Source organism: Siphateles boraxobius, unplaced genomic scaffold (genome assembly GCF_051911475.1).
Source record: "Siphateles boraxobius isolate OS27281-9 unplaced genomic scaffold, OSU_SipBor_1 46, whole genome shotgun sequence".
Classification (NCBI taxonomy): Eukaryota; Metazoa; Chordata; class Actinopteri; order Cypriniformes; family Leuciscidae; genus Siphateles; species Siphateles boraxobius.
The window spans coordinates 8768693-8785931 of NW_027509097.1; the positions used below are offsets into that span (position 1 = coordinate 8768693).

Sequence of the window (17239 nt, forward strand, 5' to 3'; positions counted from 1 at the left end):
AGGGGGGGGACACGTGGTTTATTGTGCACTCTCACACACCAAATGAGTGACCAGTGACCCATAAGTCACCTTGTAAGTCAGTAAAAAGGGGCAGAAGCTCTGATAGGGCCGCAGACAGCAGCGCAAATGCAAGATTGAATGGAGTAATAAAACGCAACTAACCATTTCATCTTGAATAGTGGCAAAATTAAAAAAATAATTTGTTACATTTTTTAGTGGCAAAATAATTAGGCTTATTACAGAGGAGAAAAAAAACGCTCCCAGATATTTCAAGGTTGATAAGCACAAAAAACATAACTTTTAGGAAATTTTGTTTAAAAACAAAAAATCTATAAATTATATAATTTATTAAAAATACATATTGCATGCGAATTTGTGTATATATATATATATATATATACACACAGTATACAATTTTGTGTATACATATACACACGTGTGTGTGTGTGTGTGTGTGTGTGTGTATGTGTGTCTGTGTGTGTGTGTGTGTGTGTCTGTGTTATATAATCAGTTTTGGATTAAAAAAAATAAAAAAAGGAAATTAATGACTTGTGATTTTCATTTTAATCCCCTTTAAACGCCATATATACAGAAGACTCCAGAAGTTTAAAAACATCGGACCATTGTACAATATATCTACAAGTTTATAATCACAGTTTCACTCACTATACAATCAAGCAGAGGACAGGTTACAGACCATAAACAGAAACACGTAATTTTTTTCTTTTTCTCATCAGTTTCAATTCACCATTCACAAACATACATACTTCAAGAGATCTTTCTTCTATTTTGAGACATTAAATAAATTCTGAATGTAAAGTACATTGATAAATTATCAACAGATTAGTGAGTCTTCATTTCGCCATTAAGGGCTGTGTGTAAATGCTTATTTTTCTGCTAGCATTGCATAATTTCCTTCTTCCTGCGTTTTCTGGAACGTGTGCAATGTGTTTGGGATTTGTGAGTACTGAAATCTACAATACAGGTTTCTCAAGTTGGAACAGCTGAAATGACCTTGACAAGCTTATATCGCAGTGTCATGTTATTATAAACCCTTTATCACAGTGTATGGCATGATTTTACTTTCAATAGCGACTCAAGCGGGAGAAAACCCAGTGAGAATGGCACTAAAATGGTTGGTAAACTGGCTGAGGTCTGCCAATCAATGCATGTCTGTCTCTTACAAGCTCTAAAGGTGAAAGTGAAAAATCCATCAGCTGCATCCGATGGTGCAATTCCTCATCATGCACCCCTGCAAGAAGGGATGGAGTCAGAAGCAGAACAGCGATGCCTCAGGCAGTCACAATTCATGGGTTGGAATGAATTTAGCTTTGCACGATGTTGCGTGCCATATGGTTACATCACCACGGAATTGGATGCTAACGGGATATTTTGCAGGAGTCTTAGATGGGACGCTGGCCAGGGCGATTACAGCTCAGTCAAACAAACAAAAAGGGGTTAAAATTGCACTTTTGCCCTTAATATTTACAATGTCTCCTTCATTTCATGGGGATGTTACACTCTACGTCTCTTTGGGGAGCAACCGGCTTTTCAAAAGCAGCTTTGCAACATCATACAAAGAAGAGAGAAGAAAAAAAAAGATGGAACATAAAATAGTTACAAGCTTGTTTCTACAGAAAACATACAAGCAGAGAGGTAGAAGGGGGGAAAAGAAGATGGGAGGAACAATAACATTTAATTACAACTTAATCCAGATAAAACCAACTGATAGTAAAAATGCAAGCTCCCTTAAGACTAGCCCAAGATGGATCAAAATTTCTAAGATGAAGTTAATCATTCTAATTAATGTTTTTACCTTCATAATGAGACAGAGCAAAGGCTGTACTTTTTGGCATGGCCCTTCTCGCCTAAGTGCTTTATGAGAGATAATGCTGTCCGGGACGTAGCGGTAACCTAGCAGCAGCGCCAACGGGGAATGTTGCCCACTCTCTTGGGTCAGAGCGTGTGGGATTACACACAAGGGTCCTTTTCATTACATAATACATTCATTAATTGGCACGTTTGCATGAGGGGGAAATGAGAGCGCGGGGAGGAGCAGCCATTAACCTGCGGCGTCGTGAATAGAGGAAAAGCCTTTGAAAGCCTCTAAAGAGCTGCAGAATCCGCAGGTCTCCATTAGTCCAGCGCATTTTGTTCTTCAAAAAGAGCGTGGGGTCACATTTATGAAAATAGTCATTCATCTACCCAACTTCATACACCAGGTCGTTGGATATAGGACTGCAATTCTGCTCTGAACCCGATGAACTTGACTCATCTAGGCACAGGTGAGCCGGCTACATCACAGAGGACGGTGAAGAGAGGAAAGTTGGATGTTGGGCACGATGTGAAGAAAAGTGAGCACAGACTCTTGGTAATCTGTGCGTTTCATTCATTTGTCACGCGAGTATCTCTGGCGCAGTTCAGTCCTCATCGCAAACTGTGCTTCCAGTGTATGTATCAGATGAAATGAGAACTGTTTTGATCTCAAGCGTTTTGTAAGGGGCTCAGTTGAACAGCGTGTGCTGTTTACTGTAACAGCCTTCCCCTCAGCTGACTTCACTTCCTTCCGGCTGTATCATCCGGCACCCTTTGCTGTTTGATTAGTCGTTCGATCTCCGAACCCAGCGTCTGGAGATTTTCCTGTAGAGAGAGAAACAAATCAGACTGCTGTGAGGACTACTGCTATTATTTACATTGCCATTCAGTTTATTCATATACAAGCAGAGCAAAAAGAGGCACATCTGAGAGAAGTGAGCCTGTAAGCTTGGATAATCAGGCAATTCCAGGCTGTTTTGCTTCGAAACTGTCTGATTTCCTGCTCATCTCACGATGAGACTGTAATCCTGCCATTGTGCCTTGAATGGAGCTCTGCATTCCCCTTGTGCCCTGTCCTCAAAAAAATACTTAATAAATTTCTCTGATCTCCCAGCTGATGCGCTCCCTTGTAGAGGACAGCTTCTGTCCCTGTTGCGACCTGGATGTGGCTCTATAACCAAGAACTGGTCACTGTCAGCATGGAAATTTGCCCACTAACTCAACACTCATCCATCACCACCAAATTTGCTTTTCTTCTGATAGCCATCACCAGGAATCCAGTTACGCAGAAGCTTAGTTTAAAAATTGGAATTACATCAGCGGATACAATTGTGGAACTCAACACTAACATCAATATACCAACACCTAGTGTGGCTATATATGGTCACACTATTGCAATTGCAAAAACAAATGAAATCTGTGAAAAGTTGGGTTTAAAATGCATAGAGAAAATCGCTTGATAAGTAGGGCTGTGATGGTGGCAGTTTTTTACAACACGCTACAGCCTATAAAACGTTAAAAGAAATATCCGTAAATAACGGTAGCCTAACCTAAATAATATACGGTAAGAGAATTAAATATTTAAAAAAACATTGGTTTTCTATTTTCCCACAAGATGCGTCTTATATAGCCTACCACTCTGCGCTTTGAGAGGGATGTGGGGCACGAGCAGGAAAGAGAACATCTCTTTTTAATATATTCATGTTTTCTCCTGATGTTTCAAAGCAACTGACACTAGTTGTAACAGGTCTGAAGAGCAAAGCATCTTCCACAGTGTCAAGATATTTAGGCGATGTTTGATTCTGCACTTCCAATGAAAGCGAAACTAAAATCACCGGCGTGTGGGAAGTGCGCTATACAAATAAACTTGATGCGCCTTACCAAGTCTAATAACAAGCACAAACTGTTAAATTGAATTTGACGTGCAAACAAAAAGGTATCTGTCCAACAGATTTTTTTTTACTTTACCACAGTAAAGAATGCAAATATAATAGGCCTTATTAAAAGTGTACCAAAAATAAACGTTTATAATCCCCTGCAAAAGGGAGTGAAGATTTGGAAAAAGAAACAAGAGATTCCATGTCCAGTGGAATAACTAATGGAATAATGTTAAATTCGATGATAACCGGGTGACCAGATCGCAAAACAAAGCTTAATTTTATTTTCATACCTCTCATTTGGCATGCATACAAATGTTTCCATGGCTGTGAGGTAACATTTAATTGCTAACCTATTATTTATTTTGTAAACAAAGCTTTATGCTTCATTTGTGTCATACTATTAATGTAAAACAGCATTCACATACAGAAAAATGTGTTTTGGCGTACCACCGCCGGTCCGGTTGTCAACTTTGCTGGCACAGCCCTATTGATGAGTGAAGTTTCTCTTATAGGTGTTGATGTACTTCCTACTGAAACAAGAGGTTTGGTCGCCACTTGTTTTCAGAGTTCAATGTTCAAACAGCGTTTGCCAAGTAGTGGAATGTCTGAGAAGTGACATTCTGTAATCTGATGATTGGTTGGTGCAATGGGTGCAGTGTGAATTGGCCTTAACAAACAAGCCACAAATTTTGATTTCATGGGGTCTTTAAGGGGCATGGGTGTCTATCACTGTGGATGGTGGCTCATACCTTCAGCGTGATGTTTTTGAGCAGGGTGTCCTCTAACACAGCCTGGAGTTTGCGGTTGATTTCCAGCGAGAGGTCGAGAGTGAGGCCGCTGTCGGTTGGGTGGGAGGTGTACAGCGATGCCATGATGCCTCCCCTCCGAATCAAGTGAGCTTTGTTTAAGTCTGAGGCTTCTGAAGACAGAGCTCCAGTCTCTTCTCGGAGCACGTAACTTTGAATAATCCTGCAGGAAACACAAAGTTTTGCACAGCAATTTTAAGTGTCAATGAAACCTCAAGCCACAAAGGCCACCGTCACATAGTTATCCTCAGTGAGAAAGTAAAAGGTGACGAACCTGAGGACAGAGAACAAAAAGACCCCATTACCCAGATCTACATCATCAGTGTCTCTCTCTGTCCCTCTCTTTCACTCTGGATGATAAATGCGTTTCACAAATAACAGATTAGAAGGCTTTGCACAGCTAAATCTCAGACGGACTGTCTAATAAGATTTATTTAATGTGACACTCATTTCCTTAAATTAGGTTTTAATTTATTGTCACTTTTGCAGAGTTCTTCTTTTTGGGGGGGGGGACCCATAAGCCGGTTTTAATTAGTAAATGAATATAGTGGTCATTTACTAAGAGTACATAAAGGACAAGCTTCTTGATTTTTATGTCAGGCTTAAAGGCTTTCTGGTTAAAGACTTTTCATGAAATAAAGTCTAAAAAAGATTGGTTCTCACACACACGCACGCACACAATAATGGTCAAAAGTTTTAGATCAGAAAGATTTTTAATGTTTTTAAAAGAAATCTCTACTGCTTACCAAGGCTGCATTTATTTGATAAAAAATTAAAATAAAAAAACAGTAATACTGTGAAATATTATGACAATTTAAAACGACTGTTTTCTATTTTAATATATTTTAAAATGTAATTTATTCCTCTAATGAAAGCTGAATTTTCAGCATCATTACTCCAGTCTTCAGTGTCACATGATCCCTCAGAAATCATTCTAATATGCTGATTTTATGCTGAAAAAAACATTCATTATTATTTTCAATGTTGAAAACATTTTGTGTAAAAAAAATTTCGGGAATTAATTTCTGAAGGATCATGTGACACTGAAGACAGGAGTAATGATGCTGAAAATTCAGCTTTGATCACAGGAATAAATTACACTTTACTATATATTCACATAGAAAACAGTTGTTTTAAATTGTAATAATATTTAACAATATGACTGTTTTTGTTTGTATTTTTAATCAAATAAATGCAGCCTTGGTGAGCAAAAGAGACTTCTTTTAAAAACATTAAAAATCTTATTGATCTAAAACTTTTGACCAGTAGTGTATATATCCAAAATTTCAATCTTTAATTAATGTAATCTTATCTTTTATTTTGTACTGAGACCCAGAAAGAGACATGAGAAATGAAGAGAACTTTATACCCAGTGTTTTAGAGATCTTAAACAGCTTTAAAAAACACAATTCAGTTTTAAGTGCTTCAATTTTAACCACAGTGGTGAGCAGATGGAAATCATAAGTAATTATCATCTCCCTCCCTATTGTTGTGTTGAATAAAAAAAATGAAGGGGAATTTTTTTTTTTTAGTTTTCTTTAAAAGGTGATGTTGTGATGTACATTTATCTTTCAGTCTCTGCGAGAGTTCTTTCTTCCGAAACACTATTTAAAATCTATTTTCTCTGCAGTGACGCACGGCCCAAATAAAAGCAGAATTCGATTCTAATGGTTTCTTCAGACCACTGCTAGAGACAAAGACATTAGAGGATCTAAGGCTAAAGGTCTCTGCCTGAGAGGAAAAAAACAACAACTATATAAGTGCTTTCTAAATTGATGAATTCATTCTCATTTCACTGTCTGAATCTGAAATGAGCACAGTAGGGGATCTATCAAACCAAATTTTAAAACAGGGATTTTTTTTCTACCCTGATAAATGTTACAAAGCAGTTATTTATTAGAGTGACAGGAAAGAAACTTGGGAAAATTCACAGATGCTTTGAAAAACAAAGTGTCTGTGATATGCTGATGCTACAAAAAGGACAAACACGCATACTATACGTACAAAACAGAAAGAACAAAAAAAAAAAATGAACAACTTACCTCTCACTAATATGGGGTCCACATGGACCCCAACTCCATAAGGTTAGTATTTAACAAAACGAAACAAAAGGAAATGAAAAAGTTGCCCCTAGCTAAACATTTTGCATGCACATAGACACATTTAATTGCAATTCATTATAACCTTTTTTCTATCTAGTGGCAATCCTACCACAGTTCGATAGCAAAGTAATCCACTTTACTGCTATTCTGACTTTTATAATACAGAACTGACAGTAAACTTGAGGGAAAGAGAGAAAGAATTGGATCGGAACATGACTCAGGCTGGACAACAGCTGTATCACAGCTCTGAGACCATTCTGAATTTTGATTTCCATTTGTTCAAAACAGATGACGCTTTTAGCAAAAGCGCAGTAGCATGGCCTGATTCTCACAGCCTAGAGGCTGAAAGAGCAAAAGATAGACTGCAGGAACATCAAAAGAGTATAGAAAAACAGACAAGCCATAGGACAGAATAAGAGAGTGAGGCTTTGGCCGTTTGTTCGTCTTAATTCGAGGAATCAAAAGACGAAATGTGAATCTTTATGTTTATTTTATGAGGACTAAAGATGAGATCTCATATCAAAGATAAATCTAGACAGCATATTCCCGTTTCAATCAAGATACATGGGTCAAAAATACCCAAATCATTTACCAGCCTTTCCAGTCAGATAGCATTTCATACATTAAAATCTTGAACTACATTATTAGATTTCCTGATATTTGAAAATGCAGCTTGCTTGCCTGTGCAAAACTCACCGCCACAATGCTGGTGTTCACCTGACAATATTGCCATGATTTTCAATGTCCCAATGATATTCTGGTCCTTTGACACTGCTGGACTCCCCAGGGATGCCACGTCAAACCGATGGGTTCAGAGTCTGAACATTCAATCATTTTTTCCCACACATTTCATCATCCGCTGGACAAATATCTAAAAAAGTAATAGCAAACCTCTGCACACCATATGATTTGTTCATGCTAAAGTTTAATCCTTAAAGGAATAGTTCACTTCAAAATGAAAATTCTGTCATCATTTACTCACCCTCAAGTTGTTTAAAACCCTGCATGAATTTCTCTCTTCTGCTGAACACAAAAGAAGATATTGTAAAGAATGTCAGTAAGCAAACAGTTGATGGACCCCATTGACTTCAAGAGTATTTTTCTTTCTACTATGGAAGTCAATGGGGTCCATCAACTGTCTGGTTACTGACATTCTTCAAAATATATTCTTTTGTGTTCAGCAGAAGAAAGAAATTCATACAGGTTTGAAACAACTTGGGGGTGAGTAAATGATGACAGAATTTTCATTTTGAGGTGAACTATTCCTTTAAGGTTAGAGGTTTGTTGAAATGTAGCAAGCACTACTAAATAATATAAAAGTTATGCACCAATCCAATAAAAATTAATCACATGCAAGTCCAACGGCACTTGGTATCAATTCCAGAACACAGCGATTTCCTCTAACCACCCTTGACGAGTGGCACTGTGCGAATACTTAGGTTTACCTCCTATGACAAATTTGGTAATCCTTAGCTAGGTGTTGTCACACTGTACAACCAAGGAGAAGTTATTAAATCAATTGGGGTTTTATGATATAATCAATTTCAACTGAGCTTTGAACGATATACCGGCCTGATCTAACCTTCCCGTTATGTCAAAGACTCACTGGAATGGCATCAGTCGATAAACACTGGGAAACATTCCACCGCTTGGCAAACTTGGACTTGTTGAGGAAGCTCAGCTGCATGTAATGCCTAAAGATCAGCTAAGGAGGCTAAATTAAGCCTGGCCTCAATGGGATGCGTCTTTGATTAGAACTAATGAATTTGGGTTAGTGCAGGTGGACCGACTCAAGCTCTATCGTTTTTCAAAAGTGATGGGAAAGGGACAGAGATGGCATTTCGGTCCAGGGTGGTGGAGGCAACCCAACTTATATCCTTCTGCGGCAAGTTAAATTATTTATCTCATTCAAAGACTGATCATGAAAACAAAGCATTCTCATTCTCAGAGCGCATTCACTTTGTTTTGCAAAAATATTTTTTTTGTTCTGTGGTGGAAATGTGAACCGGCAGCCTGATTCCTCGTGTATAGAGGTGCGTATGAATATGGATCAGGCATCATTAGCAACCTTGGTGAGGCATCGTTCCCGCAAGAACCGACAGCTATAAATATCACTGCCAAGACCTCTCTGTCAGAAACATTGGTTTGCTCAGTGTGTGTGTGAAAGAAAAAGATGAATGTGTGCCAGATCCCCTTTCGCAATGAAAGTCAGACGAACAAGACACAAGCCTAGGTCAGGAAGCCGTAGACAAATAAACAAAGGGAAAAAAACCAACAAAACAAAAATCGGCAGAAAAACAAGAGAAAGAGAGGATGCAAAAGAGAGACAATGACCAGCCAAATTCGACCAGACGGAAAGGAGGGGCAGCAGTGATAAATTCTCTACACCAAAAGCTCGGAGCTATTCTACAGTGGCATCAAAAAATCTTTGGACACTTAAAACTGCCTGAACATCAGTGTTAGATATTTAACACACAACATGGCCTAACTTATGCTCTAATTAACAGGTTTGGTTATTTCAGTAAATTTTGTGCTATGTTCATTTAAAATAAATGTGGTTTTGATATTTTATCAGACATTCATACATTTTTCATTGTGGCTGAAGTGCTCAAATGTTGTTTTTTTTGGAGCCATTGTATCCTTCTACACTATTATTTTTCTATTAACTCATGGCTTCTCTTTTGTGTCCTTCCCTGAAAACTTTGTATACGAATGTCAATATAAAATAGACAGCGCCAGGCTCATTTGTAAATGTCAAATTAAACTTTGGGAGCCAAGGAGTTTTTCTCCATTTCATCTTCCACTCTGTCTTTTTCACTCTCACTCACTTTGTCTTTTTCCTGATCTCCTCCACCAGTTGTTTGATGTGGTCCTCCATGAATTCAATCTTTTCGTTCTTACGAGCATGTGCTTTCTGCAGTCGCACGATACGCTCCACCAGCACAGCTTTGTCCACCTCGGGGAAGCTGTCCACCACTACCACCGATGAACCGGACTGATTCTCCGGAGAGCGATCATCCATACTGCTACCCCGTACGTTTAGAGAGCCTGAAAGTGAGAGATTCAAACCATTGTGCAGTAAAAGTCACACTATAAGGTCACACTATACAACAATAAACAAAACAGGAAGGCAACTTAGCACTAAGATTAGAGGAATACTCTGGGTTCAATACAAGTTAAGCTTTATCCGCAAATGCTGCTGGTATGTCGATCACCTCAAATTCATTTTGACTCACTCCTCAGTCTTTTAAAAAAAAAGGAAAAAATTGCATTGCAGGTTACAGTAACACACTTACAGGAAAGTAAACCAGGTCAGCATTCCAGAGGGTTTAAAAGCAGAAATGTGAAGATATTTTTTGTTAAAGCATTTACATGATTTATTTAGAAAAGATTGAATAGAACTTCACATATCCACTGTTAGTGTGTTACTGTACTGTTATTTTAGCTTTTTGGCTTCTCTTTCGTCAAATGAGGTTGATGTGATTGTGACCTAATCTGTACTGAACCAGAAAACACACACACACACACACACACACACACACACACACACACACACACACACACACACACACACACACACACACACACACACACACACACACACACACACACACACACTTTTTGTTTTCAAAAAGTCTCTTACGCTCATCAAAGCTACATTTATTTGAACATAAATCCAGTAAAAACAATATTGAGCAATACTTTTCTATTTTAATATCCACCTTTTTCCTGAGTAAACGATGAGCGCTGCCATGAGGAATTCCAACTTCCGTTTAGATGGTGTCCTGTTCCGGTCTCCATAGGAACACATTGTCAAAACGGGGTAAAAAGAGCGTCTGAATTAACTAAACAGAAACTTTTTGAACATTACTAAAAAATAAAATTGTCCGAACGGGTTAAGCTGTGCTGTTGTTGGCTGCTACATAATAGCGATAAAATGAGAGAAAATGAGCAAGGCTTCCGGCACTAAAGCATTTTGAGGACAAAATCCCACAAACTTAATCCCGATTGGGAGCATGTAGGATATGAGCGTTCATATTTTCAGTGCAGGCATCAGTTAATATCGGACAGTTTCGTGTCATCTACGCACTCATTAAACTTTGATGAGTGAGGCGCTGACAAAAGACAGCCATTGCTACTCTGTATAGTGATGGCACTGTGGAGACATGTGCTTTTTAAACCCTTTTCATAGGTTTAAAATTACATTATCAGCTCAGAAAATATGCTAATTTGACAGCATCATTCCAGTGACAGCATCATTCAGGCGAGACTTGTGTTCAGAAAAAGGTGGATACATGAACCTTCATAATAACATATCTATTCATAGTTGGCTCTTTCAAGAATATAATACGCTCTTTAAAGGTGCAGACATGAATAGGTATTATAATGTATAATAACTCTGCCCCCGAATAAAGATTTTTCTAGTTGACTGATAGTCGTTCATTTAAGCCATTAGTTGACTAATCGCATGTTTACATTAATATATTAACTTAAATATATACTGAGGAGAATACTAAACCATAACGAGTGTTTAATATAGGCGTAATATGTCTACGAATAAAGCTTGCTGCAAAGCACCGGCAAATTATGAATGTGTCAGGACAAAATAGCAAGGAGACATTTTAATTATTTATTAATAAACTAGTGTTTTCTGAGTCAGTGCGAGTAGCCTTTACGCTGAGTTTATGTGACGCGCTGCAGTTCAGGGGAGACCGAGACGGCAGAAAGCGCATCCTATTTGTTTTCTTTATTTTACAAAAGCACACAGTTTTCTTGCTATTGTGAGTTTATAACAATAAAAGTAGACCCTTTACAGTTTCGAAAGATGTATTGTATGACAAAAATGATGGAGTGCTTCAAGTTGTTAGGAACACTGTCGTCAGGAAAAAATGCAAGTGATCGTCCGGGCACCTCCATGTCGTGCAGTAAAGAGCGCTATACTTTAGCTTCCTTCCACACTCTGCACAAACACTTGGATATGCACCTTATAGGGCATATTTATCTAGGTTAATGTAAGAGCCATGTAAATTTGCTACTTTATATACGTTACAAATGATAAGCCATATTTGGATGGATGGATGAAAGGCGAACGTTTGGATTTCCTGCCCGACATACTGTAATTACCACAAGGACTAGGCGTTAACAATCTGTCCCTCACGGACTGAGTGACTTCGCCTCTTCCTTTTTTTTTTTGCGACTAACCGAATAATAAAATTTTGGTCGACTAAGCCTTTTCTACTCGACTAACGTTTAGTAGACTATAAGGGGCAGCCCTACTCTGCTTACAACTATTTATGAAAATATATAGTGGATAAAGTCTATTGCAATTAAGAAAGAGCCCTATATGAGCATAAAAATCAGCAAGGGTGAACAAGGCATTATGAATACTTTTATAATGCATTATATATTGGCCACAGGTAAAGGGTTACCAAAATAGGGCATTTAGAAAAAAAGAAGATAAAAATGACAGTGTGTGTCGCTCTCAACATCTCTAATGAAGTGTTAAATGGATGTACCTGAGGAACTGGAGCGGCTGCCCATACTGCTGCCCTCTCGATCACATCCTCCATTCTCCACCTGATCCAGCTTCTTACGAGCTACACAAGGGCACAAACACACGATAAGTTCTCTCATTCTCTTAGAGTAACGAACACACACTCCTGGTAGAGACTGACACCTCAGTAACAGTAATGAGCCGATGACTGAGTGCTTGTATCGCTCAGTGCCTCATTCTAGCGCTGCACCTGCTGAGGGGGGTTATGACTAACCATAAAACTCCCACCCACTGGGCACATCTGTAGCATCCATCAAATATGTAGAATTAAGTTTCACATTTAACATGCAGACCTTGAGAAAGTTTTTGAAGATCACGGGGACCCAAATGGGAGAAGGAAAAAATAGATTTGTTTAAAAATACAGTCACATACTGTATGCCTCCTCCGACACTAAAAGAGAGTCCCAAGGCGCACGTTCTTCTCCCTTGCCCTCTCCTCCTCGTCTCTCCTCTCAAAGAAAAGATCCTATGAAACAGTCTTGTGCCCTAACCTAGCCTTTCCTGCGGCTACAGGCAGGCACAGATACATAAACTCAATCTGTCTGCAATGAACGTCAGTCTGCCCCACCGAGAGCGTCAATATGCCTTGATAATTACTAACAGTGCCTGTGGGCTCCTGGGAGCATAGAGAAGTAACTCACTGAGAGCCTATTAAAATAACAAATCGAATTATAGTTAAGACATCTACACACAGGGGAGAAAAACAATGTGAGAGGGGAATGATATAGCCTCTTTTCAGAATTGTGTTATGATTTGTTACTTTTTTTCATCTTTCATTTTGTATTAAAAACATTGGCATCAGTGGTTCTTAACCAGGGGGCCAAAAATGCGTTGTGGGGTTTGTTCTGATAGGATAGACAGCAAGGGAAAAAAACAATGCTAAACAAAACTAAACTTACAATTGTGCATATTAAGGATAGAAAAATAAATAAGCTTTTAAAAGGAAGGGGAATGCTTCCCATATTGACGTCAAAGGCCATGTGTCCGATTCTATGGTATTTTGGCAAGAGTTTCTTGGTACAAGCGAGCCAAATTAAGAAGATGCCAGCTTGGACCTGTTGTGTCGAAATGTCCTCATCCTCAAAAAACAAGAACGAAACTATGCAACAAATACTGGTTTATGTGTTAAATGGTCATGCATTTAAATAATTTAACATATTGTTGTGTTTATGCAGTTCCTTTTGATATTAACAAATTACAGGTATTTTTTATTTTTTTGTGCAATAAAGAAATTCGATAATTTTGGTGGCAAGCGTTAAAAAACAGTTTGACGCTTTACGTCCTTAGTTTTCATGTGATGTCACATCCTTATAGGAACCCCCACTTAAATGGCAAACCAAGGCTTTCCTCCATTGCCCGACAGTAATATTTACCAGGTTTGTAGTGTACTAACCTGAGAAAATTCAGTTTACATCTTATTGATGATGCATACTATATGCGAGCAGATGAACCCAGAATACAAACGTAGAGCGCAAAGTTTCCCATTAAGTGTTATTCCACAGAAAACCATTATAAAGAAAAGGCTTAACTAAATAGCGCATTGGGGTCATATTCTGGGCTTATCTGCTTGCCTGTACATATTGTGCAACATCAATAAGGTATAATCAATGCCTGAAAATAAATGTAAATGAAAAATAAAAAAGGACACTAATTATTTGAGCTGCTAACCCTGCATGAGCTGCTTGGTGAGGTCTTTGATGTTGGCCGTCTGTTTTCTCTTCTGCGTGACCAGTTCGTCTCGTAATTCCTCCACGCGTGTCTTTAGTTGTGATGTCTCCGTCTGCAGCGACGTTCTCTCTGTCTGCAACGCCAAAACTTCCTCCTGCCTCTGTTGCGCCTCTCTCTTCAACCTTTCCTTCTAAAAAAACATAGACAAACTGAACAATGGCTCAAAGTCTAAATGATTAAAAGTTGTGTGTGTGTCTTTTAAGGAGTTGCTAAAATTAAACTGGCCAATCAATACACTTAAATACCATGATGTTTGATATCAAACTAGTTCACAGTGTTGGGATGTAACTAACCATAAGTAGCAGTAATGTGACAATATCCTGGCTATTTTCAATAATGGTGTTTGCTTCCATTAACAAACAAGCAAGCTATTTATTCCAACAAGCAAGCTGCTTAGTTGCTAGTGTTGAGAAATCTGATTTGTTTTATTGGAATGGTTCATTTTAATATACGAGATAATTATCATTTAATTAGTCTCATCACTCAGTAGTGTTCCTGTGCAGCCTTTTACAGCACCTTTTGTGTAGCTGAGAAGTATTTAATTAAATTTTGTTGTTTAGAATTTTATTCACTTCAGATATAAAAATGTGCATGTTTATAATATATTGCATTTAGTTTAAAATTGTGTTCAAGTTTTATGCTCAAGGTTTATGCTTTACCCCAATTAAAGGTGCAGTAAGCGATTTCTGAGAAACACTGTTGAAATTTGAAAAAAATAAATAATAATAAATAAATAAAAACGAAAACACCCCTCCCTTCACTGCTCTTCCCCCCAAAATGCACAAACACGCAATGCAAGAGTGGATGTCTCTTTATAATAGCTGAAGCAAAGCAAAATAATGCTTCGTGAAAAATAGTGAAGAAAAAAAGTGAAGATGGTGAAAGAACAATGAAGAACAAAAAAATAATACAGTACACAAGATATAAAAGATATGACACTCCAAACGGTCCTGTTACTATAGCTAATATTACAATAGCATATATTGGTTCTGTGAAACAAATAAAAAAACAATGTTTCTCACGTATGGAGCAGAAACAACGCAACCTCTGAGTTTTCAGGCCTTCCCGCTTAGGTCTCTCCAGCGCTGGAAAGCTTTTCTAATATTAATGTGGCTCTTAAAGCTCTTGTCTGATCATAACCCTTCTTTTTCCAGTAATATTCCTCTGACCTTTTCTCTTTTGTAATGTCTCCCAGCGATCTCTCTTTCTACAGTCTTCCTTCAAATCATGAGTTGTTACGTCCCCCTACTGCTTATTGGCTACAAGTGTGTTGTGGTGATCACACCGATTCACTTTCAACAGCATTTCTCAAAAATAGCTTACTGAACCTTTAAGATCCTTAATGCTTGTGAGCCAAAAAATGATTGCTTTGATTGTTAAAATAGTGCCTTGTACTATGGTCAATTACTTTGAGGGTGGGTTTACTGTCATTTAACTACTTTTAATTACAAGTAGCTTGTTACTTGGCATTATATGGTTTCTAAGAAATCTCCCCAACACTGATATACATGCAATCGCCTTACCATTTCAGAGAGGGATCTCTCGGTCTCCTCTAGTTTGCTGTGCATCTCTCTGGAGATGTTGTTCAATCTGTCCAGCTGGGCCTGTAAGCTGTTGTTCTCAGACTGGAGCTGAGCATTTTTACTGGTCAATTTCTCAGTGAAGCCCAGTAGCTCTGCCTCTCTCGTCCTGCTGCCTTCAATGTCCCTCTGCAGGTCAGTTATCTGAGAGTTCAGATTCTCCACCTCCTCCCGCAAGGAAGCAATTTCCTGATCATCCCTGAGAAACACACGCAAACATCAGACACAGCATTTTCCACCCTTGTCTAGTTTCACCATAAAGGTGTACCAGCATTCCCACCGCACCAAATGACTGCATAGGCTATAAAAGTACCCGACAGAAGGGTCTATATTAATGTACTAAAGACGAGGTCTATCATTCTTGGGAATACAAATAACTCATCTGCAATTCAGAGTTTTAAAATACCCTCAAAATAAGAATAAGCTAATACAGCTGACTGACACGTTCACGTGCCCACCAGAAGTGAAATGAGAGCAGGCCCTGTGAGTCGGCCTCAGAGGTATGAATTATTCTGTCAGTGCTGCAGGGGCCCGTGTGATCACGCTACTGGGGATTCACATCCACCTCCAGTTCCTGCATCAGCAGGGTCCACCAACTGCTGGGAGATCACCCAAGGTCAGGACGCTGTACTGATGCTCCATGTTCAACAGAAGCACGGAAAAATTAACAGTCTAAGGATCAGAGAGTCGGATGCAAATGCTACTCAATCATGCAAATACGAATAAAGTCTTTAGTGTTGTCGGAACTGTAATAGACCTTAATGAGAGTAGAGCGCATATTTATATCGACGTGAACAAAAACGAGGCTGAGGAAAGGGAGTACAGTCCATTGTTATGGTGTATTGAATTTATATTTTCAGTTTTCTTTTTAATTTCCTGTTTTAGTATTTTTTGTGTACTTTGGTCTTGTTAGTTTAAAAAATGTTTTTTTTTTAAATTTAATTTAATTAATTTTTTATTTCAGTTTTAGTTTAAGTAATTTATAATATATATATATATATATATATATATATATATATATATATATATATATATATATATATATATATATATATACAGTGGGGGAAATAAGTATTTGACCCCTTGCTGATTTTGCAGGTTTGCCCACTTACAAAGAATTCAACCATCTATAATTTTAATCATATGTACATTCTAACAGTGAAAGACAGAATCCCAAAGAAAATTCCAGAAAATCACATCATATGAATTTATAAAAATTGATAACCATCTGATGAGGAAAAACAAGTATTTGACCCCCTGGACAAACAGCATGTTAATATTTTGTAGAAAAGCCCTTATTGGCCAGCACAGATGTCAAACGCTTTTTATAGTTGGTGACAAGGTTTGTGCACATTTCGGCAGGGATGTTGGCCCACTCCTCCCTGCAGACAGCCTCAAAATCTTTCAGGTTCCGAGGTTGTCGCCTGGCAACTCGAATTTTAAGCTCCCTCCAAAGATTTTGGCTAGGCCACTCCAGAACCTTGATGTGCTTCTTCTTCAGCCACTCTTTTGTTACTTTGGCGGTGTGCTTAGGGTCGTTGTCGTGCTGAAACAACCATCCTCAACCCATCTTCAGCTCTCTCACTGAAGGAAGGAGATGTTGGTCCAGAATTCCACGAAACATGGCCCCGTCCATCCTCCCCTCAATACGATGGAGTTGTCCCGTCCCCTTGGCTGAAAAGCACCCCCAAAGCATGATGTTGCCACCACCATGCTTGACGGTGGGGATGGTGTTCTTTGCCCTCCAAACACGACGAGTTGAGTTGAGGCCAAA

The 17239-nt window shown here is 38.5% G+C and overlaps 1 protein-coding gene across 5 annotated transcripts in view; it reads right to left on the reverse strand.

Moving 5' to 3' along the window:
• Positions 1 to 545: 545 nt before the first annotated feature.
• Positions 546 to 17239, reverse strand: part of ccdc186 (coiled-coil domain-containing protein 186) — a 31589-nt gene continuing 14895 nt past the window's right edge. For 3 of the 5 annotated variants that reach the window (XM_077200647.1, XM_077200649.1, XM_077200648.1), the window contains exons 11-17: positions 15409 to 15664; positions 13826 to 14015; positions 12120 to 12200; positions 10326 to 10388; positions 9432 to 9651; positions 4445 to 4664; positions 546 to 2640 (exon numbers count right to left, since the gene is read on the reverse strand). In XM_077200647.1, the coding sequence (XP_077056762.1) occupies positions 2557 to 2640; positions 4445 to 4664; positions 9432 to 9651; positions 10326 to 10388; positions 12120 to 12200; positions 13826 to 14015; positions 15409 to 15664 (1114 nt within the window). In that variant the 3' untranslated portion in view covers positions 546 to 2556. Of the gene's footprint in view, positions 2641 to 4444; positions 4665 to 9431; positions 9652 to 10325; positions 10399 to 12119; positions 12201 to 13825; positions 14016 to 15408; positions 15665 to 17239 lie in introns of all 5 variants that reach the window. The other 2 variants (XR_013194417.1, XM_077200650.1) reach the window with 2 other exon arrangements.